Genomic DNA, 26,628 nt, shown 5'->3' on the forward strand with positions numbered 1-26,628 from the left:
TTAAGCGAACAAGCTCAAGGTTGTTCATTAAGGTTAGGGAGCTGGCCTGCTGGCACAAGCGGTTAAGTGCGTGCTTTCCGCTGACGCGGTCTGGGGTTCGCCAGTTTGGATCCTGGGCGCGCACCGATACACTCCTTGTCAAGCCACGCTGTGGCAGAGTCCCATATAAAGTGGAGGAAGATGGGTGCGGATGTTAGCCCAGGGCCAGTCTTCCTCAAAAAAAAAAGGGGAGGATTGGCAGATGTTAGCACAGGGCTGATCTCCTCACAAAAAAAAAAAAAAAAAAAGGCTGTATGTTGTGGTGTTGACAATAGCTGAGAGGTGGAAACAAAATATCTACCAGTAAAAAAAATAAGTGAAATTTGTTAAATACATACCATGAATTATAATGCAGAAAGAAGCCAAAAAAGTCATAACATTGATGCATAGCAAATAATTAAGTGACTTAAATGCAATGAAATTTACAGAATAATAACATATATAACATAGTTATATATATATAAAATATTACATTTTACAAGGATAAATTGATAATCTATGCAGATATCAAGCACAATAGAGCATGTTTCAAGGTAGAAAAGTAAAATTGGAGTGGGAGTTGGACAGAATGGAGTAAATGAAATGCTGTAATATGCAATTAAGGAAAAAAATCAAAAGAGAAGTTGTAACTAGTCAATGATGGCAACTCATTATGAAATGAGAAGAATGAATGACTAATTTCTGCCTCAGAATGGGGGTAAAAACAATGAAAACAACAATGAAAATCAAGGAAACAGCACATCACATTTGCACAATGTGTATTTTTTCTTCCATTAAAAAATTTAAAATAATGTAGCGGAACAGAATTTTAACCTTTCTCCACTGTGTCACCGATTTGAGGAGACCGCTGTGGAAGTGGGGACTCTTGATGAGCCAGCTCCAAATATACGACATTGTAATCAAGAGTCCTGTGTCGTACAAATGGAACGTTAACTAAGAGTGAAAAATAGGAGTGAAATAAATAAATAAATAAATAAATGAATAAATAAATAAATAAAAAGCAAGTAAAAACTTACTGGTGAATACAAATTATCCTTGACAACTAATAGACAACCTCCAGGCATTTTGTTATGCTCTCATATGCAATCTATTTTCTTAAAGTTTATGGACAATATGACTTCCATAAATTAGGTTCTGGGCTTCAAACTCTGCTCTGTGTGTCTTTAGAAGGAAGAGCAAGCTCAGGTGAGGTCGACATACATTTAGAGATCACTGTCCTAGTGCCAGTCACGCTTCCACATGCTATAAATACATTAGTACACAGAATAGGAAAGATATTTGCCTTCCTCGAGGGCAAGAGATAAATTATAATAATATTATAACAATATCATAATATATAACATATATTATAACTATAATAATAATATATAATTATATAATATAATAACTATGTAAATTTTATGTTCGGTAGAATGGATTAGGGCACTGTAGACCATAAGAGCAGGTAAGGGGGGTGGGTAGGCTGTATGCGAGTAAGGCAGAATGGTGGGTATGAAGAGAAGTTCAAATGATTCTTGTGTTATTCTCAACTATTAGAATAAACTCCCCAGAATCTATGTGTGTTTTTGTGCATGTGTTTCTGTGTAAGTACATCCTTCTGTTTTAGCCTTCATACCCTTCTATGGAGTGCATTGAAATCAAACATATTGTGGTTTTAAGGAGGTTCATTGTAGTACTATGATTTTAAGTCATCAATCATATGAATTTGCTCAAATGCTCCCCTACCATGTGGGCAAACTTAGGGTCCTGCTTTGCTCATCAGTGCAGTTGCTTTCATATATGAGCTCTAGAAAGTCTGTTAACTCAACATACTTAGCAATTCAGTAACTCACAAGATCAGCACAATATTTTATTTTTCTGAATCAGTCCACTTCTCTACATCAGTGGCTACGCCAGTTAGGATAAATTTCCCTGATGATAGTTAACAATACTGTATCGTATACTTGAAAGTTACTAAGAGAGAAAATCTTAAATGTTCTCACAACAAGAAAAACATGGTAAACATGTGATGTGATGGAGATGTTAGGCAGTGCTAAGCTGTAATCATCTTACAGTATATAAGGGTATCAAATCAACACATTGCACACCTTAAACTTACACAATGCTATATGTCAATTGTATCTCAATAAGGCTGGAGAAAAAAAGATAAATTTCTTGAAGGCTCCCATGGAAGCTTCCAATTTTTTATTTTATAATTTATTGAGATCTTGATTCTTAACTGCTTGTTTTTGTCTACTGGGATTGTTATTTATCTTTATCTTTCTAATAATCAAGACTACTTCTTGTTTAAAATTCATTTTCTAATTGTTTTTGTGTCTTTGCATAAGAGGTCTACTCTATGTTGAGTTAGATTTGTTGCCTCCTTCACAAGATGACTTTCCTCAATATTGGTTCATATGAGTATAATATATATATATATTTTTTTGAGGAAGATCAGCCCTGAGCTAACATCCATGCCAATCCTCCTCTTTTTTGCTGAGGAAGACTAGCCCTGAGGTAACATCTATTGCCAATCCTCCTCCTTTTTCTCCATTTTTCTCCCCAAAGCCCCAGTAGATAGTTGTATGTCACAGTTGCACATCTTTCTAGTGGCTGTATGTGGGACGCCACCCCAGCATGGCCAGACAAGCGGTGTGTCAGGGTGTGCCGTATTTTTAGTAGGATCCATTGTTTGCATCGATTTGACAATCCCTCTTGTAGAAAGCAAAAGGAGATAATCGCATGATTTGATCTGTACTATATTTCCAGTGAAAGTGTAGTAAGATACGTAGCAATTTATATATATGTTGTGTCTTCTGGACAAACTTCCTCTTAACTCATCTTAATTTCCACTTTTAGTATTCTTCACATTCACGGAATTTTATTTACAACATAGAGAGACTAGACTGTTTTCTTTGTATACCATCATAGAGTAAAATTTTCTATGTAGTCAATCAAATTTGAATAAAAATAATTCACTGGAATAAAACAATGTATATTTTAATGTGAGGATAAATGTTACTAAAATGTTTATACAGTTGATATTTTTAATTGTTAAGAAAAAGCTTGTACTGAACATATGTATGAATTTTGAAAATATAAATATAAGAAAATATTTTTGCTTTCTAGGAAATGTATGTTGGACAGAGATACAGTGAAATGTTAAAATTAGTTATAAGTGACTGCTAAGATTACAAAAATGTTTAAGTTAATATTTTTTGGTTATAGGTCTCCCCAAATTATCTTCAGTGAATAATTATGACTTTTTAATAGAAAAAGTTAAAAATCTCTAATATCTGGATTTAAAAAAGATAAACTATGACTAAATATAATCCAATACCTCCCTTCTAAAAGATTCTTGGTGTGTTGAGGTTGGCCCAGGGGTGTAGTGGTTAAGTTCGCACACTCCACTTTGGCAGCCTGCAGTTCATGGGTTGGGATCCCAGGCGCCGACCTAGGCACTGTTTATCAAGCCATGCTGCATTGGTATCCCATTTAAAGTGGAAGAAGACGAGCAGGGATGTTAGCCCAGGGCCAGACTTCCTCAGCAAAAAAAGAGGAGGATTGGCAACAGATGGTAGCTCAGGGCTAATCTTCCTCAAAAAAAAAAAAAAAAAAGTTCCTAGCGTGCCTTCTATAGTCTCTCAAATGATAAACCAGAAAGAGCACAAACTATATTGAGATATACAAATTTTGATGATATATTTTATGCATACTAAAAGTTAGTCTTTATTTCACATTTTAGTACACACATAAGTTATTTCAGAAACTTTTGTATTTTCCATAAAATATAAAAAATTCAAAAATTCAAGAATCGGTACATAACAAAGTTTTCATATGACATTATGAAGAATATCAGAATTTAATATATTATGCAATAATGATTTAGAAATATTAATAAAATGCAGAATAAGAAAAGTACAGAAAATTTAGAGACACTAAGGATGTGCATGAAAAAAGCAATCCATGTTTTAGGTTAGGATCATAAGAATGGTTGTACTATATATTTTCATGTATACGGACGCAAAGAAACAGTATAAAGAATCTAAGATGAAAAGGATCTCAATATGGAAATATGTATGAGACATAACCCTCACTAAATCAAAATCAGGCCAAGCGTTTTGCCTGGGGAAGTCTACTAAATATTTAGGGAAAATGAAGGAACCACTTATATGCATTTTCTTTTAGAAAACTGAAGTAGAGCTGTATATCCCAACTTTCTTTATGAGGAGAGCTTTCCCCTAATATCAAAAGCAGACAAAGGCATTATAAGAAAAGAAAACAACAGAGCAATATTAGTCATGACCATATATGCAACAATTCTGATAAAAATTTTAATAAATTGAATCTAGCATATGTAGAAACAATAATGCACCATGTTAGGTTTACCTCAGAAATGTGCAGTTGGTGTAATATTCAAAATAAAAGCATCATATTAAGAAATTAAAATATTCTGCTGCATTTATTAAGATGTCAGAAAATTTTTCCTTTTTAAAGTTCTAATATCCACTAGGAATAAAAAGTTTGACTGGATTAGTATTAAATAGGACTTCCTAAAAATGACAAAGGGCACCAATGAAAAACCTACAACTAGTATCATATACCATGGTAAAAAATCAAATACATTTCCACTAATATTAGGAACAAGACAAACAGGATCTTTTTTCTAATTCTATTCAACATTGTACTGGAGGTTGTATCCAACACAATATGGTAAGAAAAAAAAAGTAATAAAAAGTACCCGGTTTGGAACGGAGGAAGTAAAACTGTGTTTATTAGTAAATAAAAAGATTGTCCAGGGGCCGGCCCTGTGGCATAGCGGTTAAGTGTGTGTGCTCTGCTGCTGGCGGCCGAGGTTCGGATCCCAGGCGTGCACCAAAGCACTGCTTGTCAGGCCATGCTGTGGCAGCATCCCACATAAAATGGAGGAAGATGGGCACAGATGTTAGCTCAGGGCCTTTGTCTTGATGTAAGGTGTTAGCTAGCATCTTTGGCGCAATGATCGTGGAGTAACAGAAATCCACAAAGGACAAGTGGCTGAGGAAAAAGTGCATGAGGGTGTGAAGTAGAGAGCTGACCTGAATCAGTGCAATCATGCCCAGGTTGCCCAAAACCGTGACTCCATAGATGAGAAGAAACACCAGGAAGAGGAAGACCCTCAATTCAGGGGCATCTGCTAATCCCAGGAGAAGGAACTCTGCCACAGTGGTGCAGTTCTCCTTGCCCATGTCTCCGCTTCATTGGGATTGGAGAAAAATATTAATAGTTATTTTCCATTATATGATCCCAAATTCAGTTTTGACTGTCTCCTAAAAAAGACATGAGAATAAGTAGGATAGGTAATATTTTCAGCAAAGAGATAGGGCATTGCTCTAGTGAAGTTCAGGAAACTTCAGACATTGTGGCAAAGAAATGCATGGAGCTCATGATTTAATTCACAGATAACACAAAAGCATTCACGTCCATAAGAGCCTATTTGATTCCTTAAACTAGTCCTATACAACTTAGAGCTTGAAACTGAATCATCAGAAAGACAGCACATATTGTTTAATTAGCCATATTATTTTGTGAAATTCAAATCTCTTTTTCCTTTTAATCAGTACTGGAAATATTGGGATCCCAGGAAATATGTTTTTATAATACACAGTATCCTTCTCTGTTTTCCACTGAAATGATGATAAACATGCTTATTTAAGATTATTAACCCACAAGTGTTAATTTTTTTCAATATGTTTTAGAGGGAGTAAGTGGCTTTTATACTTTATATTAGCATTTTTTCTATAAAATTGGTATAGTGGTTTTGTTAATTATGCAATTCAGTGTCGACCATTGTTCATGGAATTGGTGCTTGGATTCAAACTCCCTGTAACTATGACTCCGAAGCCTTATAAAGACCTATTTGACAAATGAATTCACTGCTTTAAATCTATTTGTAGAACTAATCAAAGATGTGAACATGAAATTATCAACACAAATGCTTGCTGCTGCATTGCAGCATTATCTGACAGTAAAACTTAGAAATAAAGTGTCAAACAAGAGGAAAATGGCTAAAGTTATGGTACATATATATTATGGAAAACCATGCAGCTGTTAAAATTATATTTTTGAAGAACTTTTAATGACCTGCAGAATGACTATGATAAAATGGTAAGTTGAAAAATGGTAAGCCAGATTGCACAGACAGAACATATGTTTACATAAGTTGCACTGTATGTTTAATCTTCACAACATCCATGACACATAAATATTATATTCCAATCTTTTTTTTTTTTAAAAAAAAAAACAATGTAGAAAGTTGCTTGAATTCTCACAAAACATAAGGTGTATGGAGTACAATGGGGAAGGATGGTGTGATTATTTTAACAAGGGGTGGATGCATTCAAGGCCTTTGACAGATAAAAAATGCCAACAAAGGGTGAGAACACTCTCATTCATCCTCTCCCTTCTGACCCTTGGTGGATACATACATGACTTTGGAGGTGTTGGTTGGTTTTTCCCGGACGAAAGAGAATCTAGACTGAAGCTCAACATAGCCAGGTATTTTCCTCATTCTTCAAATGATTTCAAAGAAGTGAAGGTATGTGCATTAAGAAATCCTAGTTTGAAAACAAATAATTATTCTGATGATATGATTTTTCTCTTCAATAGCCAGTGAAAATGAGTTATTTGTCTTTTTAAGAGTTCAAAGTAGTTCATAATTTAAAAACTTCTTCTTGTTTTCAAGTCTAAAGATGAAAAATCAGTCTGTTTATTACTTATAAAGAAGTGGTTCTCACACAGGAATTATTCTGATCCCCATTGGACATTTGGTTCTGTCTGGAGACATTTTGGTTATCACAATAAGGAGGGGTGCTCCTGTCATCTAGTGGGTAGAGACTAGGGATGCTGCTAAAGACTCTATGATGCACATGACAGTCTCCCCCCCACCACACCCCCAGACAAACCTACAAACAGCACATGCAAACACCAAAATATTATCTGGTCCAAAATGTCAATAGTACCAAGGTTGAGAACCTGCTGTGGAGAGACACTTCAAAGTGTTTTGCACAAGACCAAAATAATTCCTCTCCTTTCTGCTTCAGAGGAGGTTCCCACATCTGTGTCCCCACATGAGCAGTCCTGAGGATGCCTTACTGCCACTCTCAGTGTCGGAGTGACTGTCAGGAGAACTTACATGCAGTGTTTACCAGGTTCCATAGAAGGAGTTAGTGTGAGAGAGGAGGAAGAGGGAAGGAGAGAGGAATCAAGCATTCTTCCCAATTTGTTTGTACTCTTTTCCCTCTTACACTAATAGCTGTTACAAGATACTTGGTTCTGCAGGTTAAATTGTTCCCATTTCCCATTAAGCTTGCTTTCCAATATAGAAAGGGAACTTACTTTCATAAAAAGAGTGCTCAAAACATGGCATTTCTGAAACCACTCTCTAAAAGAAGGCTGAAGACAGATTTTTAAAAATATGCCTAATACCACTGCCCTCATTTACAATTCCTTCATCTCTTACACATGGCTATAACAAATTACTCCCATGAGAAAAATACATAACAAGCTTCCAGATCTCAGAAAATATCATCCATGTCCCTTCGCAAAAACCAGAGTGTAGTCCAACCAACCAACCTGTGGGATGGATGTTGCTTCCCCTGTTTCTGAAGATGCTATGATGGAAAATGTTTTAGGCTCTATGTTTTTGTATGTGTGTGTGTCTCTGGGGCCCAGGTTCCTTAAGCTTCCCAAAACAATCATTGATCTCTCTGGGACATCAGCAAGATATCAAGAAAACAACACCATCTTGGGATTCAAACAATTAATGACATCTATGAGATATAGACAGGGCTAAATACTACCCCAACTTGGTACATATTGTTATAATTCAACATGATTCCTTCCAGAGTTCATGATGAATTGCAAAGCATTGTATGCTGCACCCAAGCATTGCTCTGTGAGCCAGGCATCGCACTGCCATCGTGAAATATGTGAATAGGTCTTACAAACATTCCCTGTCTTATATTCAAAACCTCCTTCCTGGAGGGCATAAGGTCTGAAGCCACACCAGAGTTCGGCCCAATACCAGAAAGAGGTGGGGATAATGAACATCTTTTACTGAGAATAACAGTAATTGCTCACATTTATTGACCACTTTCTATATGCTAGGTACTGTTCTGAATACAACTGTTAACATATCTCATCTTTACAAAAATAGGTGAGATTGGTACAGTTAGGTAACTTTATGAATGAGGCGACTGAGGCACAGACAGGTGTAACTTCTCTAACGTCACACACAGAATCACTGACAGAATGAGAGCATATGGTGATTTTTGGGTTGTGCCACACATATGACCCTGTGAGGAAGAGCAGAGCTACCGAATGATGCTGGGATGGCATAGTCCATACAGTGCCAGAGACCATTAAACGGGATTGCCTCAAGGATCTCTCCCAGGTCTGCTCCTTTTCTGACCATATAATGTCTCCCTAAACCAACAGTATTCAAACCACTGTCTGTGGTTTGTGCCCTTGGATATACCGAACATTTCAAGGATTCCGTGGATGTAATTAGTTACAGGTAACTAGTTTCCAAATTCTCAACAGCCTGTGAATGTTTTCCTAAAAAAGATGCATCTAACAATTTTCTGAGTTTGAGGAGTGTTTCTGGGTCTCCTTCCCACCTATCACTCTCACAATTCCATTTCACTCATTTTTCAAAAGTACAGGATTCCTCTTATCCATTCACATATTACTCTGTGAATTACCCCAATTAGAAAAACAAAAGCAAACTTTATGTTCTTAAAACATGAGAACAATTGGAAATATTGTTTTTCATGAAGGCTGAAGTTTTCTTTAATCAAGACACTTCAAACCAGTGGTATGCCTTCTTGTCATGACTCTGGCACATAGTACGTATTTCTTTTCATGGAAAATGATGGCCTGGAAGTGTATTTTAGCCAACACGGCAATGTTTGGAAATCAGATATAAAGTAGATTGATGACAATATTTTTTTAACATCTATTCCTTTTGTTCTTAGTGCACCTGAAACTGTTGTCACAAAATGCATCCTCCTGAAGGAGTCTCATGACAGAAAAAATAAAAGAGTATCTATAAAGAGTATCATTGGCAGTGATGTTTTATATCATCTGGGCAACACACCCACAGGAAAGCCGCTGTGTTCATCTACTTGCCTTAGACTTAAAGACATGGTAGGTGTTTTTAAAAATTGATTGAAATGTAAAAATTTTATTGAAATTGATTTCATAGTCATTCTCCATAAATTGAATAATATCAATATGAAGCTCTAAATTGTTGGGTTTTTTTGTGAGGAAGATCAGCCCTGTGCTAAGATCTGCCAATCCTCCTCTTTTTTTGCTGAGGAAGACTGGCCCTGGGCTAACATCCGTGCCCATCTTCCTCCACTTTATATGGGACGCCGCCAGAGCATGGCTTGCCAAGCGGTGCCTCGGTGCACGCCCAGGATCCCAACCAACGAACGCCAGGCGGCCGCAGCAGAGCACGGGCGCTTAACTGCTTGCGCCACCGGGCCGGCCCCTGAAGCTCTGTGGGATATTATCCAGGGTTGACAGAGAGATCAATGCTCAGAACATAATTTATTGAAGAATTTAATATATGTTAATGGATATATCACATATCCATAATGAAGAAAAGGATTCTTAATAAATGGTGTTGTAAACATTACTATATAGTTTGGGAAAGGAAGTTGGACAATTACTTTGTACACGTTCATTCATTCAGCAAACAAGTACAAAATAAATAAAAACCAACAAATTTAATACTTAATAAAATGTAAGTTAAAAAATCATACAAATATGAGATAAAATATAGAATGGAGCAGGATTTATTTTCACTGCATTAATTAATAAGCTGCAAAAAATTGAATATAAGTATATAAAAAATGTAAATTATATATCAAAAAACATGCCTAATACATAAAATTAAATGCCATTACCAAATTATGATATTTTGCAAATATTATCCTCAGAGGTTAATGTTTTTAAAATAAAATATCTTATTATGAATACATTAACACCCAGTGGAAGCAGGAAAAAAGTGGACAGACACCTCACAGAAAAGAGTTTAAAAATCATTGAACATTGAACGCTTCCATTTTTCTAATTCCTCTTGTTATTTTGTTTTCCTCTTCTGTCCCTAATTTTTAGCTTGACACCGAAATAAAGATCTCTTGGATAAAATCAGCATTAGGATGTTTTCTAAGTCTTATTATATATAAATATATATTATCAAAGAGAAAATGTTTCTTTATACACTTTTTCGTGCTGTTTTATGTACTTTGACTATATAATTTTATCTGACCCAAGACATAAAATATAGAAGTCAAGTTTAACGCTGTATCTATGTCTCTGTGATTCAGTACTTCATGTAATGGAATTCAGTAATTCATGCCTGTCCCTCATCACCTTCCCAAATTCTGAATGGTGCGTGTGAATCAGAACTGAATGAAGAAATGCGGTTTAGACACACAGAGGAAGGATGGAAAAAGGTCATTTCATCAAGAGCAAAGACACAGTAAAGAACATAAATGGAGGTTAGAAGTCCACTTACCAGTCACAGTAAGCATTTGATCCACAATATTGTAAAACAAGCATGAAGATAAGAAGTGAAAGATAAAGTGAAAAAAGAGACAAGATGGAAATGTTGCCACTTATAACAACGGTTATTAAGTGATTGCAAAGACATATAAATATACTACACATAATAAAATACATGAGAGAGATTGAGAGACACAGTGATGCAGAGAGAGAGACAGAGAGAGAGTGACAGAAAACTAATTATATGCCAGGGATTATTCTAAGCTCTTTGCAAGTGACATGCAATTTAATTTTTCTAAGATTTCTGTGAAATAATTATTACTAATGTCTTCATTTTTCACATATGATATTATCTGAAGTTCCAAAAACACTGGACATTCCAATGATAAAAGCAAAAAATTAGTAAGGAAACAAGAAATAAACAACAGACAGGATATACACACATACAGGAATCTCATTGTGTCCATAAACTGACAAAGGTCTGTTCTTCATCGTAAAATAACAGGAATTCAATTTGGAATTGAATTGTAATTTCCATAATGGATACTGAAATAAAATGTGACTCTCCTGAGTTCTTCATTAAGCTTATGAAGGTTTATAGCAAACTAAATGTGTGTGTCTTAACAGTCCATTAACTATACTCATTTAAATCATTTTAGATTAAATAAAAGCAAAGAAGTAGCCTGAAAACTTTGAAATATGCTCAATCCTACCCTTGTAAATGGAAGAGGCACAAAGATAAATGAATTAAAAAGACTGACTCATAATTACCTACCTCTTAACTGTTATCTCCACTCCAACACTAAAGCTCACTGATTTAGCCCTCCACCAGCCTCCACTTTGGGACTCTGAGTCCTGTTAAGAAAATATTCTCTAGGAAAATATCTTGGAGCCCACCACTTTTCTCAGAGCTTCTTTCACATCCTTGTTTCTCAAGCTATAGATCAGAGGATTCAGCATGGGAATCACTACCGTGTAGAACACCGTGGCCACTTTGTCAGTAAATATACTGTTGCCAGAACTGGGCCGGCAATAAATGAAAAGGATTGTTCCATGAAAGACAGTGATGGCTGTGAGGTGGGAGGCACAGGTGGAAAAGGCTTTGCATCTTCCCTCTGCAGAGTGCATCCTTAGGATGGTGATGAGAATAAACAAGTAGGAGGTGAGGATGATCATGATGGTGATGATCTCATTGAAAGTGGCCACAATGTAGAGAAAGAGTTCATTCATAGTGACATCAGAGCAAGCAAGAGATAGGAGAGGGGGTAGATCACAAAAGAAGTGGTTAATCACATTTGACCTGTAGGATGGTATCTCAAGAGCTAAACACAAGCGTATCAGAGAACACACAGTCCCACAGAGGTAGCAGCCAGACACCAGCTCCACACAGAAACTCCGGGACATGGTGACCATGTACAGCAGAGGGTTACAGATGGCCACGAAACGGTCATAGGCCATCACAGCCAGCAGGATGACCTCAGTTACCACACACGTACAAAACAAATAGAATTGCACAGCGCAGCCCAGGAAGGAAATGGCTTTGTCTTCATTTAAGATATTAGCTAGCATCTTTGGCACAATGATGGTGGAGTAACAGAAATCAACAAAGGACAAGTGGCTGAGGAAAAAATACATGGGGGTGTGAAGTCGAGAGCTGACCTGAATCAGTGCAATCATGCCCAGGTTGCCCAAAACCGTGACTCCATAGATGAGAAGAAACACCAGGAAGAGGAAGACCCTCAACTCAGGGACATCTGCTAATCCCAGGAGAAGGAACTCTACCACAATGGTGCAGTTCTCCTTGCCCATGCCCCTACTTCATTGGGATTGGAGAAAAATATTAATAGTTATTCTACCCTATATGATCCCAAATTCAGTTTTGACTGTCTCCTGAAAAAGACCTAAGAATAAGTAGGATACTTAATATTTTTCAGCAAAGAAATAGGACATTGCTTTGGTGAAGTTTAGGCAAAGTTCAGACATTATGGCACACAAATACATAGAGCTCAGAGTTTAATTCACAGATGACACAAAAGCATTCACATCCAGAAGAGCCTATACGATTCCTTAAACTAGTCTTGTAAACTGCTTGAAACTGAATCATCAGAAAAACAGCACATATTATTTAATTACCATATATCTTATGAAATTCAAATCTTTTATTCCCTTTAATCAGTACTGGATATATTGGGATCCCAGGAAATAGTTTTTTATGATACATAGTACCCTTCTCTGTTTTCCACTGAAATGATGAGAAATGTGCTTATTTAAGATTGTTAATCCACAAGCGTTAATTTTTTCAATAAATTTTAGATGGAGAAGGTAGCTTTTCTACGCTGTATTAGAATTTTTTCTATAAAATTAGCATAGTGGTTATGTTAATTATGCAATTCGATGTTGACAGTTGTTCATGGAATTGGTACCCAGATTCAAACTTGTAACTGTGACTCCAAAGCCTTGTAAAGACCTATTTGACAAATGAATTCACTGCTATAAATCTATTTGTAGAACTAATCAAAGATGTGAACATGAAATTATTAACACAAATGCTTGCTGCTGCATTGCAGCATTATCTGACAGTAAAAGCTAGAAATAAAGTGTCAAACAAGAGGAAAATGGCTAAAGTTATGGTACATATATATTATGGAAAACTATGCAGCTGTTAAAATTATATTTTTGAAGAACTTTTTTTCGTGTGAGGAAGATCAGCCCTGAGCTGACATACATGCCAATCCTCCTCTTTTTTTTTTTTTCCAAGGAAGACTGGCCCTGAACTAACATCCGTGCCCATCTTCCTCCACTTTATGTGGGACACCGCCACAGCATGGCCTGACGAGCGATGCATCGGTGCATGCCCGGGATCCGAACCTGGGCCACCAGCAGCGGAGTGTGCACACTTAACCACTAAGCCATGGGGCCGGCCCCTGAAGAACTTTTAATGACCTGCAAAATGACTATGATAGAATGGTAAGTTGAAAAATAGTAAGCCAGATTGCACAGACAGAATATATGTTTACATGACTTGCATTGTATATTTAATCCTCACATCCATGACACACAAATATTTTATTCCAATAATTTTTTTTTTTTGAATAGCAATGTAGAAACTTGCTTGAATTCTCACAAAACATAAGGTGTTTGGAGTACAATGGGGAAGGATGGTGTGATTATTTTAATAAGGGGTGGATACATTCAAGGCCTTTGACACATAGAAAATACAGACAAAGGCTGAGAACGCTCTCATTCATCCTCTCCCTCCTGAACTTTGGGGGATATATACATGACTATAGAGGCGCTGGTTGGTTATTCCCAGAGGAAAGAGAATCTGGACTGAAACTCAACATAACCATCTATTTTCATCGTTTTTCAAATGATTTCAAAGAGGTGAAGGATATGTGCATTAAGAAATCCCAGTTTGAAAACAAGTAATTATTCTGATTATATGGTTTCTCTCTTCAACAGCCAGTAAAAGTGAGTTATTTGTCTTTTTCTGAGTTCAAAGTAGTACGTAATTTTAAAAACTTTTTCCTGTTTTCAAGTCTAAAGATGAAAAATCAGTCTGTTTATTACTTATAAAGAAGTGGTTCTCACACAGGAATTATTCTGATCCCCATTGGACATTGGGCACTGTATGGAGACATTTTGGATGTCACAATAGGGAGAGGTGCTCCTGTCATCTAGTGGGTAGAGACTAGGGATGCGGTTAAACACTCTATGATGCACATGACAGTCTCCCCTGCCCCACACCACCAGACACACCTACCAACAGCACGTGCAAACACCAAAATATTGTCTGGTCCAAAATGTCAATAGTACCAAGGTTGAGAACCTGCTGTGGAGAGACACTTCAAAGTGTTTTGCACAAGACCAAAATAATTCCTCTCCTTTCTGCTTCAGAGGAGGTTCCCACATCTTTGTCCCCACATGAGCAGTCCTGATGACCCCTTACTGCCACTCTCAGCATCAGAGTGACTGTCAGGAGAATTTCCATGCAGTGTTTACCAGGTTCCATAGAGGAAGTTAGTGTGAGAGAGGAGGAAGAGGGAAGGAGAGAGGAATCATGCATTCTTCCCAATTTGTTTGTACTCTTTTCCCTCTTACACTAATAGCTGTTAAAAGATACTTGGTTCTCTTGGTTAAATTGTTCCTATTTCCCATTAAGCTTGCTTTCCGATATAGAAAGGGAAATTATTTTCATAAAAGGAATGCTCAAAACATGGCTTTTCTTAAAGCACTCTCTAAAAGAAGGCTGAATACAGACTTTTAAAAATATGTCTAATTCCACTGCCCTCATTTACGATTCCTCCTTCTCTTACACCTGGCTATAATAAATTACTCCCATGAGAAAAAAACATAAACAAGCTTCCAGATCTCAGAAAATATCATCCATGTCCCTTCGCAAAAACCAGAGTGTAGTCCAATCAACCAACCTGTGGGATGGATGTTGCTTCCCCTGTTTCTGAAGATGCTATGATGGAAAATGTCTTAGGCTTTATGTTTCTGTGAGTATCTCTGGGGCCCAGGTTCCTTAAGCTTCCCAAAACAATCATTGACTCTCTGGGACATCAGCAAGATATCAAGAAAACAACACCATCTTGGGACTCAAACAATTAATGACTTCTCTGAGATATAGACAGGGGAAAACACTACCCCAACTTGGTACATATTATTATAATTCAACACGATTCCTTCCAGAGTTCATGATGAGTTGCAGAACATTGTATGCTGCACCCAAGCATTGCTCTGTGAGCCAGGCATCGCATTGCCATTGTGAAATACATGAATAAGTCTTACAAACGTTTCCTGTCTTATGTTCAAAACCTCCTTCCTGGAGGGCATAAGGTCTGAAGCCACACCAGAGTTCGGCTCAATACCGGAAAGAGTTGGGGAAAATGAACATCGTTTACTGAGAATAACAATAGTTGCTCACATTTATTGACCACTTCCTATATGCTATGTACTGTTCTGAATACAACTATTAATGTATCTCACCTTCATAAAAATAATGAGATTGGTACAGTCATGTAACTTTATGAATGAGGTGACTGAGGCACAGACAGGTGTAACTTGTCTAAAGTCACACACAGAATCACTGACAGAATGAGAGCATATGGTGATTTTTGGGTTGTGCCACACATATGACCCTGTGAGGAAGAGCAGAGCTACCGAATGGTGCTGGGATGGCATAGTCCATACAGTGCCAGAGACCATTAAATGGGATTGCCTCAAGGAACTCTCCCACGTCTGCTCCTTTTCTGACCATATAATGTCTCCCTAAGCCAACAGTGTTCAAACCACTGTCTGTGGTTTGTGCCCTTGGATATACCGAACATTTCAAGGATTCCATGGATGTAATTGGTTATAGGTAACCAGTTTCCAAATTCTCAACAGCCTGAGAATATTTTCCTAAAATTGATGCATCTAACAATTTTCTGAGTTTGAGGAGTGTTTCTGGGTCTCCTTCCCACCTAGCACTCTCACAATTCCATTTCACTCATTTTGCACAAGTATAGGATTCCCATTATCCATTTACATATGACTATGTGAATTACCCCAATTAGAAAAACAAAAGCAAACTTTATGTTCTTACCTCATAAGAACAATTTGAAGTATTGTTTTTCATGAAGGCTGAAGTTTTCTTTAATCAAGACACTTCAAACCGGTGGTATGCCTTCTTGTCATGACTCTGGCACATAGTACATATTTCTTTTCACGGAAACTGATGGCCTTGACATGTATTTTAGCCAACGGAGCAATGTTTTGAAATCAGATATAGAGTAGATTGATGACAATATTTTTTTAACATCTATTCCTTTTGTTCTTAGTGCACCTGAAACTGTTGCCACAAAATGCATCCTCCTGAAGGAGTCTCATGACAGAAAAAATAAAAGAGTATCTATAAAGAGTATCATTGGCAGTGATGTTTTATATCATCTGGGCAACACACCCACAGGAAAGCCGCTGTGTTCATCTATTTGCCTTAGACTTAAAGACATGGCAGGTGTTTTTAAAAATTGATTGAAATGTAAAACTTTTATTGAAATTGATTTCATAGTCATTCTCCATAAATTGAATAATATCAATATGAAGCTCTAAATTGTTGTTTTTTGTGTGTGAGGAAGATCAGCCCTGTGCTAACATCTGCCAACCCTCCTCTATTTTTGCTGAGGAAGACTGGCCCTGGGCTAACATCTGTGCCCATCTTCCTCCACTTTATATGGGAGACGGCCCGAGCATGGCTTGTCAAGCAGTGCGTCGGTGCATGCCCAGATCCCAACCAGCCAACCCCGTGCCACCGCAGCAGAGCGCGGGCACTCAACCGCTTGCGCCACCAGGCCGGCCCCTGAAGCTCTAAGTTTTCGATGAAATGTATTTAAAACACATACGATAATACCATTTTAGTAAAATATTGTATTGTCAAGGTTCAATGACATCAACAATATGTCAAATTTTCTAAACTTTTTAATTCCATTGTTTTAATCAAGGTGCCTCTAAGTGGAAGAATAACAGATATGCTTAATTGTTATACGATAAGACTTGGAAGGTCTTTGTGGTAACTTTTTCAGAAATTAAGAAAGTGAGTGGTTCTAATGATTGCATAACAAACCACTCCAAAACATATTAGATAAAAGCAGCAACTACTTACCGCACTGGTCACTACCGCATGAGTCGGTTAGTTAATTCTGCTGATCCAATCCCGACATGGCTGATCTTGGCTTGGTTTTCTGTGTGTATGATGTCAGCTTGGCAGGTTAGATGATCTAAGAGGCTTCACACTCAAGTCTGCTGGTTTGGCTGAATGCCAGCACATGTGATGGGGTGTGGGTTGTTTCTCATTATCCAATATGCTAGCCTGCGGTTGTTCAAATGACAGCTTTTCTAAGAGACTGAAAATTCCAAAAGATTCTGAGAAAGTCACAAGGTCTCTCAGAGGCTTGGACCTGGCAGTGTCGCTTCAGCTACCTTCTGTTAGACAAAAGCAGCCTACGTTCCAGGAGTGGAGAAATTGGCTCCACCATCTGATCAGAAAAGTTGCAAACCGGCATGGATATGGAGAGGACTAAAGAATTTGGACCATGTTTTCTACCCCACTGGGTAACAAATACTTTTGAAAAATACGATTTCCAAAATTTTGTCCTTCAACAAAATTGGAAGACAATCTAATTTTGTTTAACACGTTGTTTAAAAAAATTTTTGTTGATAGATCATTGTGCTAAATTGGCACATAACTTGGATGGAGTTGAAAGAGCTGAGTGATATTCCTGTTACAGCACAATTTCTGGCAGAGTTTCTAGTCCTATTTACAGTTGATGTGACCAAATAGTCTCCATATTTTCATCTGTTAAAAAGTACACATAGAGGCCGGCCCTGTGGCTTGGTGGTTAAGTGCGCGCGCTGCGATGCTGGTGGCCCGGGTTCGGATCCCGGGTGTGCATTGAGGCACCACTTTTCCGTTCATCCTGAGGCCGAGTCCCACATACAGCAACTAGAAGGATGTGCAGCTACGACACACAACTATCCACTGGGGCTTTGGGGGGAAAAATAAAATAAATAAAATCTTAAAAAAAAAAAAAAAAGTACACATAGAAATGATGCTGAGTCCTCTTGTTTTCTAACATTATGTGATGTCTTTCCAAGGATACATTAATTAATTGAAATGAAAAATCCAAACACATACTCATAATATTTATCACACAAAGAAATATTTCCAAAATTTTTTCAATTTTTATTAATTATATTTTATCCAAACTTGCAATGCATTTGTATTTTTAATTAGTGGTGTAATTGTTATATCATTAGAAGGTTAACTTAATACAGAAAGAAAAACTTTTGATTTTGCCTAAAGCATTATGATCACCAGAAATAAAAAGTATGAATGTGATTAATAAAATTATAATGTTCAGTGGGGGAGTAGAATTGAATTTAAGTTCAGGAGAAGGAAAGGCACAAATCTTGTGTCAGATGTTATCATTTATGTATTTTAAATGAATTATGCTATGCAATGGAAATTATACTTTTTGCTGCTATTTAAGTTTATGATGAAATATTTTATATGTAAAATTATTTCTTGGCTTATATACCTTTTCAAAGCTAATTGAGAAGCATTTGGCACAAAAACGTGAAGACTAGTAATATGAGTCACATTCTATATAGAAGCAACAGAATCTACTGTAAAGAATCTGAAATGTCACAACTTGAAAATGAAAAAAAATATGATTATATGCCAGTGTTTAGCGGATAATGTTCTTCTCGTGTGTCTGTAGTCTTGAAGGATTGAATTAATTCTATCAACAATTGCTTTTGCAATGTTGGCCAGGTCACTTAAACATCATGGGCCTTGGTTTTTCAAAGAAAAAGCAAAATGGGTTGTGTTAATTCTACCACAATATGAGCATGCTTGGTCCAAGCAGGACAGAGTAAAACAAAATTCTCTATAAAGAGGCACTAAGCATCATTGATACAATTTAAGATTAATATAGATAATTTCCTAATTTCAAAGAAAATTAGAAATTGTATAATTGCCAGATGTATAGCAAAAGATAAATTTGTGAATACCCAGAGAAACAGAAGTCAATAGAAGAGAAAAGCATTCCCTCATCAGACATCCAATACTTAAAACCCTGTTTCTTACATATTTTATCTTTCCACATAAAATGGTTATTTTTGATTCCTTATCATATAATGGAAGATTATATGAATGGAACATTTTGACAACGATCATACGTTTAAAATAATATAAACATTCCAAATAACTTTATTGAATCCATATAAAATTGTTCCCTACCTTATTTTTTCTCCCATACCAAAATACCCAGAAATTTATTTCTTCTATTTTATTGACGATTAGTTTGGAATTCTATCTAGACATATTGAGTAAAGAAAAGAAGAAGGGTGTACAAGTTATCCAAGAAAAGTGAGTTATTAATGTTAGAGAGATCTAGTATTTTTAATTGACCAGATTAAATAGATCTTAATGCTAATGATTGTCTGGTTTTTATTTTATTTGGAATAAAGTTATATAGTGAGTTAGTTTTCAACATTTGAGGCAACTGCAAACATTTTGTTTTTTTGGGTGGGAGTTCAGTTGGGAAGGATTCAGAGATTATGCTCATGTTCAGAAAAAGGAATCACAAAGAATTGATCATGTTTTTGATGTCTTTATAAGCAGAATGATAGCATGAAATACAGGTTGGGTAGACACTCATCCTGCTTACTTTTTGCCTATAAGATTTTTTGAGATCCAATCTACTATTTCTAAGCCGCTGGTGGATCCTATCACAGCTTATCATACTGCCACATGGGAGCTCCTTTGAAACACATTCAGAATAATGACCATGTCTTGTCAACTTTCCATTCATGCCAAGTGTGATGTATACACAATACAACACATGCATATAGACACACATACACTTTATAAAGTATATGCTCGATAAAAAATTTGTTGCATCATTAACTCAGTGTTACATTCTGACCTTGATTTTGCCATGCCTTTGTCTCCTGAATAAAACTCCTTGTTGAAATGTGTCTCCTAAAATTCTGTCCATTCTCTTATTCAAGGACAAGTTCAAACAATGCCTATTTTATGAAGGCATCTCTCTAAAGTCCCTAAATGGATTTGAACTTTTCATTCTCTCAAATCCCCTATGATGCTTATTTTCTACCTTACACAATAGCCACTTTTTTCACTGCCATAATGTCAACAGCGGATTTTGCACTTCTTGAATGATGAAGACTAGTCTTATTTTACCTGCTGTTTGTACTTTTATAAGAGACATTCATATGTTTATTGAAAGCCTAGTCTATTCCAGGTACGCTGTAAGAAAGTGGATGAAATTGTTTATTGAGGTTATACCAAGTTTTACACAGGATATCTATATTGTCTTTTAATCTTCTCAATCAGATTAGGAGCTAGTTTATGTTATCTTACTTTTGTAGATGAAAAATCAAAGATGAGAGAGATGGCTGTTTTATTTTCCTATAAGAGACCGAGCCAAGTTTAGTCTCTTTGCACAAAAATCCATGACCTTTCCATTGTACAACATGAACTCTTCATAGTTTTAAAGGTATCTTTAAAATCAACGTTTAAGGGCACACTATATTTACATGTCAGGGACCAACTCTACTAAAATAATATATGCTTAATAAGAAAAGACTTTAGTGTCCATTATTTTGCTGACTGTATCCTTGACATCTTTATTTCTCAGACTGTAGATCAGAGGATTCAACATGGGGATCACCACAGTGTAAAACGCAGAGGCCACTTTGACTGTGTGCCTGGAGTTTTTGGAGTTTGGCACACAGTAGAGGAAGAGGATGGTGCCATGGAAGATGGTGATGGCGGTCAGGTGGGAGGCACAGGTGGAGAAGGCTTTGCGGCGCCCACTGGCTGAACGCATCTTGAGGATAGTGACGACGATAAATGCATAGGACATGAAAATGATGAGGAGTGTACTGACTCCATTAAAGGTGGCAAAAATGAAAAGGAGCGACTGATTGACATAAGTATCAGAGCAAGAGAGGGACAGCAATGAGGAGAATTCACAGAAGAAGTGATTGATTATGTTGAAACCCTGAAATGATAATTTGATAGCAGAGCATGTGAGTATCAAGGAACAAGCTACTCCCCATGCATAAGATCCACCCATTAGCATGGCACAGAGTTTCTGGGACATGGCAACTGTGTAGAGCAGAGGGTTACGAATGGCCACAAAGAGGTCATAGGCCATCACAGCTAATAAAAAGGATTCAGTTACAGCAAAGGTACAAGAGAAAAAGAATTGTATTACACATCCTAAAAGTGAAATGGTTCTGTCTTCTGCAACTAGGTTCACCAAGGCCTTGGGAGTAATGCTGGAGGAATAGCAGAAATCCACAAATGAGAGGTGGCTGAGGAAAAAGTACATAGCGGTGTGCAGTTTGGGGTTAATTTTGATTATTACAATCATCCCAATATTCCCTACAACAGTGACAATGTAGATGGCCAGAAAAATCAAGAAGAGAGGGATTTGTAGTTCTGGGAAATCTTAGAAGTCCAAGAGAGTGAACATGGCCCCACTTTTATTTCTCTCTGAAACTAACATGGTTGCTGTTTCTTAGAATTTGAATCAGTCCTGAAAGCAAAAATATTAAGGAGAGTGAGGATGTAAGAAGCTTGGTTAACTACCCCTCCCCAAGACAGGAAGATGCAGCAAAATATCTCTTTCAGAATTTCTCTATGTATTATTAATGCAAGATATGCTAAATATCTAAAATTTTAAAACATAACTACTTAAATTTTTCTTTAAGTTAAAACAATGCAATTATTGAATCACTATTTTAGTTCTCAATTGTAATTTTTAATATTTACAAATAAGAATATGAAATCGAGGGATTTATGGTTATTTTAAATCCAATCCTCCCATAACACTGTCAGCTCTACTTGAACATTGTAAGTTCATAAAAGACAAGCCTAGCATAACATGATGACTGATTACGTCAGCCCTATAATCAGTAATAAAATGAGAAATATTTAAACAAATTAATTTTTGCATTACATGTTCACACTGTGACATTAAGAATGAACACCCCTAACGCTTTACATTTGTGCCTTTATTGTTAACTCCATGCAGCACTTTAATCTTTGTTTTTCTCTCTGACTCAGTAAAATTAATCTTAATTAATTTTTTTCAGAGAGTATGCTCCTCAGCTCAGGAAGTCCCAAACGTCAATCCTTCCTCATTGCTTGAGGAATAATAAAATTGGAACAGATAATGATAATCTAGTCTACTTCTTTATTCTAGAGGCGACAAAACAGAAGCTGGAGAAGCTTGGTTTTCCCAATGACATGCAAATAAGGACCAATCTACACATCTGTGACTAGATCCCAGAGCCCCAGACTCCCAGCCCTGGATCCACTTTATTACACCAGACTCTGATCCATTGTCTAGTCTAGATACTAACATATTTCCTTTATTAAATCATCATATTTTTGATCACAAACTGGAGACCCTAAAACTATGGGAAATAGTCCCATGACAGCGTATATGCCACAGAGTTCTACTAGAAAGCAGCATCAAAATGAAATGAGAATGGGACTTAGGGAAATTTTCTCTCCCAGGAATAAACTAACTGTAGGGAAGACTCTGATTTCGAAAGTTCCCTTTCCTAAGTCTCTCTCTCTCTCTTTCTACTCTCCCTTCAAGACATATAGGATATTCATTCTGCCCTCTGTTATCTGTGAGGGAGAGGGATTGGAAATTGGAGGCAGTACTGCCCTATAAAGACATTTCATGAGAAAACAGTATTACAAAAGAATTATATTTCTCAAAATGCTTGCCAACACTTCTAAGATCTTACCATCCTGGAAAATTCTTTCTCTATCATTTCTGGTAAGATTATCTCTGGTCCCACAACCCAAGAAATGGATTTCTGATGCCTCATCAATAAAAATCAGATCATACACAAAATTGAGACACTCAAGGGACCAATCTGTTCCTATACCCATAAGTTTGAGTATTAATGACAACCTCAAAAGACAATCCATCGCAATGCCAGACATTCGAATTATCAGACTTTTTTCTTAACACAGTATTTAATTTAGCTAGCGTATTTAGGAATTCATTTTAAAGTAATATTATATTTAATATAATGGCTCTTATGTCCCAAATGCTGTATGGAGAATATAACAGCTGAAATTATCTCTTTTATAATTCTTCTCCCCATTTTGTTGTAATTTTTGCTCTCAGGGGACGCATGTGCTTCCTGCTTTATACTCTTAATTAAAGCTGGTTCCTTTTATTTTTTTCACTAGAGAGTCTATTCAATTTCTGATTGTTTCATTTTATTTAAATATTTGTCTATTCCACCTTGAGTCCCCTTTCAAAAATTTATTGAATCAAGACAATGTACATTCTCTCAAATTCTCAGAGCTCTTCTCTCCCCACCCACACTGGTACCTGTTGTTCACGGGCTGTTAGTGACGAGCTCAGCTGAGCCAGGCCCTCTAACACAAAGCTCTATAGAATAAGAGCATGTCCTCTTCCTTGCATGTTCAGATATGTAACTTTTGTGGTGGCTAAATATTTCTCAAGAACTGCCTAGATCTAAAGGGTAAGTTCCTCCCTGATGTTTTTTCTACACACCCCACATTGAAATTAATATCAATCTGTCTCTAGAAACTTAAAACAAACCTGCTGATGGCAAAGGGAGGACCTCTGCGAGTTGGGAGTGACACGTGTTCTAGAGCTATAGTCACTACCTTTGGGATGTGGACCCTAGAGACCACCTATTGCCCTGTTCTCTTGAGGTCATTAAATAAACAATTAAAATTAACCACCTTTCTCTGATGTAATTCTTGTGTACTAGAAAACCTGGAGCAGCATGAGGGGCATTTCAGACGAAAATTTATAAAGTCACTTCCCCCAGTCCCTTGATTACTCCTATACCTTCCTACGGTTATCAAAATTACATAATTACAAAAGTCATCATTATCAAGTATTAATTGAGTGACTGCTATATGCATAGCTCTCTTCCTCCATACCATCCACTCTCACCATAGTGGAAAAGTGTGAAGATCCATCTTTTAGGTCATCATGATTTCATTGAGAGTTAAAGCAGAAATATTTATGAAGTTAAATATTAAGTTGGATTATTAAGTCCATTTTAAATCTCTGTCCTATTCTATCACTCTTTCTCCCGCTAGTCTGACCTCTTTGATTTTGTTCCTTGCTTTTCGTTTCTCAAAAAATATCACACACTCCTTCCTTAAGGTCTTTTCTACCATTTTTTCTCTACCCTGGAATGCTTTCCCTTAAGTTTTTGCTGAAATGCACCTTCTCAGTGAACCCTTCCATGAACATACTGTTGTACTGCAGGGGCTACTCCACCACCCAACTTAGTGATTCAATTACTTAATATGGTTCAAATATATTTTTAATCAGTATTTATTGCATTCTTTCATATTGTTTGTTTCCTCCTGCTAGAACAAAAGTTCTAGGAAAGCAGAGCATATATTCTCTGATAGAGTCTAAGCTCCTAGATCAGTGACCAGCATAAAGTAAGGGTACCACAGACCTTTACTGAATGATAAATATGATCTTCCAAGGAACTGGGAATAGAGCCAAACTTACCAGATCTATGAGGAATTTAAGAGCATAGAGGAGAAAGTTCATAAAGAACAATAAGGATGTTTTTAGACGTGATTATTGCAACTGGGCAGTCAAAATAAAACAAAAGAAAAACAAACTAAAACAAACATCCACTCTACTGAATTTTCTGTCTCTAATCAGACACCAGGGAAAGAAAGTTGAATACATAATGAGGATACGCTGTTACTCATTTTTTCATTCATTCATTCAATACATATTTATTACAGGTTTACCCTGAACTTGGTGCTATCTTAGGTATTGGGGAAAAAGAGAAAGAACGTCCCTTTGTCAACAAATTTATATTTAACAGGGGGTTACAAAAAAACAAATAAATATATAATAATTTTCTAGTAATTATAAATGCAAAAAATATAAAATTAAAGGTGTCATTTCAAATAGGGTGGTCAGAAAAGACCATTGTGAGGTGGTATTTGAGTTGCTCTGAAGCGAGGGAGCAGATTATGCATATACCTGGGGGAAGAATGTCGAGTTTGGGGAAAAGGGAACAGCAAATATAACTGATTTTCAAATCAACAGTCGGCTTTTTTTATGCTTCCCCAAAATTTTGCAGTTTGTGATGATGTTTCATGTTTTCTAAAATCCCTTTGGCAAAAATATGACTTGGATATTTCAGGATGACATTATTTATGGCAGAAAGAAAAAGAAGACAGCCTATCTGGATATAACTATGGGTGTCTTTTAAAGCTGTATTTATGCCACTATGATGGTATTTCTCTGAAAAATAACAAAATATGGGCTGACATTGAGTATTTTTGCAGTACATTTTCATTAATAAATTATCACTAAATAATTTCAGGTCTGCAAAATAATCTGGGATGATACAACTATAAAAGTTTTACCAATGTAATTTTAAAACTTCAAGTCTTTTGAAGATATTCAAGGAAAGAAAAAGTGCTTCAGCCAATGCTACAATCCTCAAAACGAGGGACTACAAGAATTGCTCGCTACACTGATTTTTTTGCTGTCCCAAAGGTATTTTTGGCCAAAAGTGCTGTGTGCAGCCTGGAAAGCAAGACTGTGTGTGGTGTTCTCTGTCCTGAAGGGTCAAGACATTTTAGGGACAGTGAGCCCCTGACTTCCAATCCTATAGATCTGCGTCATTTAAAATATAATGATATTTATAGGATATTATATTTCTCTATCAATCCACCTACCAACAGAACTAAGTCATTAATAGGAGTTTATAAAAAATATAACCATCAATAAATATTTGAATAAACACTCATGCCAAAATTGTGCCTAACAAAAATATTAACATATTCTTATATACTTTAATACCAAATCTATGTTTAAATTTCCCTAATTGCCTGAAAGATATATTTTTACAGTTAGTTTGAGTCAAGAATCACACAAATTTGGTTGTTATAACTAAATTTGTTTTATTATGTGACAATTCCATGTACTTTAAAACATTATGTTCTGTGTAGTATGTAACAGTTCCGTGTGTGTGTGTGGGTGTGCATGCACACGTGAGTGTATGTACATGTATATGTGTTCAGGTAATGTTTTGGAAAAATTGGACCGTTTGTAGAATGCTGCCTGTTCTGTATTTGGCTTATTGCTGTATTTGTCATAATGACTTCTTCCTGCACCAATTCTCTTAAACTGATACATCAAGAAGCCTTACTAGTTCAGGTTCACTCTTTCTATCTTTTGGGCAAGAATTCTTCGTAGGTAGTTCTGACTACTGACAGTCATATCAGATTGTGGCGTACATGTTCACTAGCTGTCTGACTTTTAATGCTGCTTAGGCTGATCTGTGGATTCAGGTAATATCAGCTGGGTTACTTCCTTTTAACATTTCTCACCAACTTTTCACTTAATGGCTTTATAGCTACTGAAATCATCGCCTGGATCCATTTTTTTATTAGAGTTTTAAAATTGTGATTTTCTCATTCCATCCTTTTTT

The 26,628-nt window shown here is 36.5% G+C and overlaps 2 protein-coding genes across 2 annotated transcripts; both read right to left on the minus strand.

The window, feature by feature from the left end:
- Positions 1-11,445: 11,445 nt before the first annotated feature.
- LOC101391984 (olfactory receptor 5L1-like) lies at positions 11,446-12,381 on the minus strand. Its single transcript, XM_014779785.2, has one exon. It carries the CDS (start codon positions 12,379-12,381, stop codon positions 11,446-11,448), a length of 936 nt encoding a protein of 311 aa, XP_014635271.2.
- Positions 12,382-20,711: 8,330 nt separating this feature from the next.
- On the minus strand, positions 20,712-21,653 carry LOC101391715 (olfactory receptor 5D18). The gene has a single exon (XM_004443795.3). The coding sequence runs from the start codon at positions 21,516-21,518 to the stop codon at positions 20,712-20,714; it is 807 nt and encodes a 268-aa protein (XP_004443852.2). The 5' UTR covers positions 21,519-21,653.
- Between the last annotated feature and the right edge of the window lie 4,975 nt (positions 21,654-26,628).

The sequence above is a fragment of the Ceratotherium simum genome, chromosome 34 (genome assembly GCF_057802395.1).
Source record: "Ceratotherium simum simum isolate JZ-2026a chromosome 34, ASM5780239v1, whole genome shotgun sequence".
Taxonomy (NCBI): domain Eukaryota; kingdom Metazoa; phylum Chordata; class Mammalia; order Perissodactyla; family Rhinocerotidae; genus Ceratotherium; species Ceratotherium simum.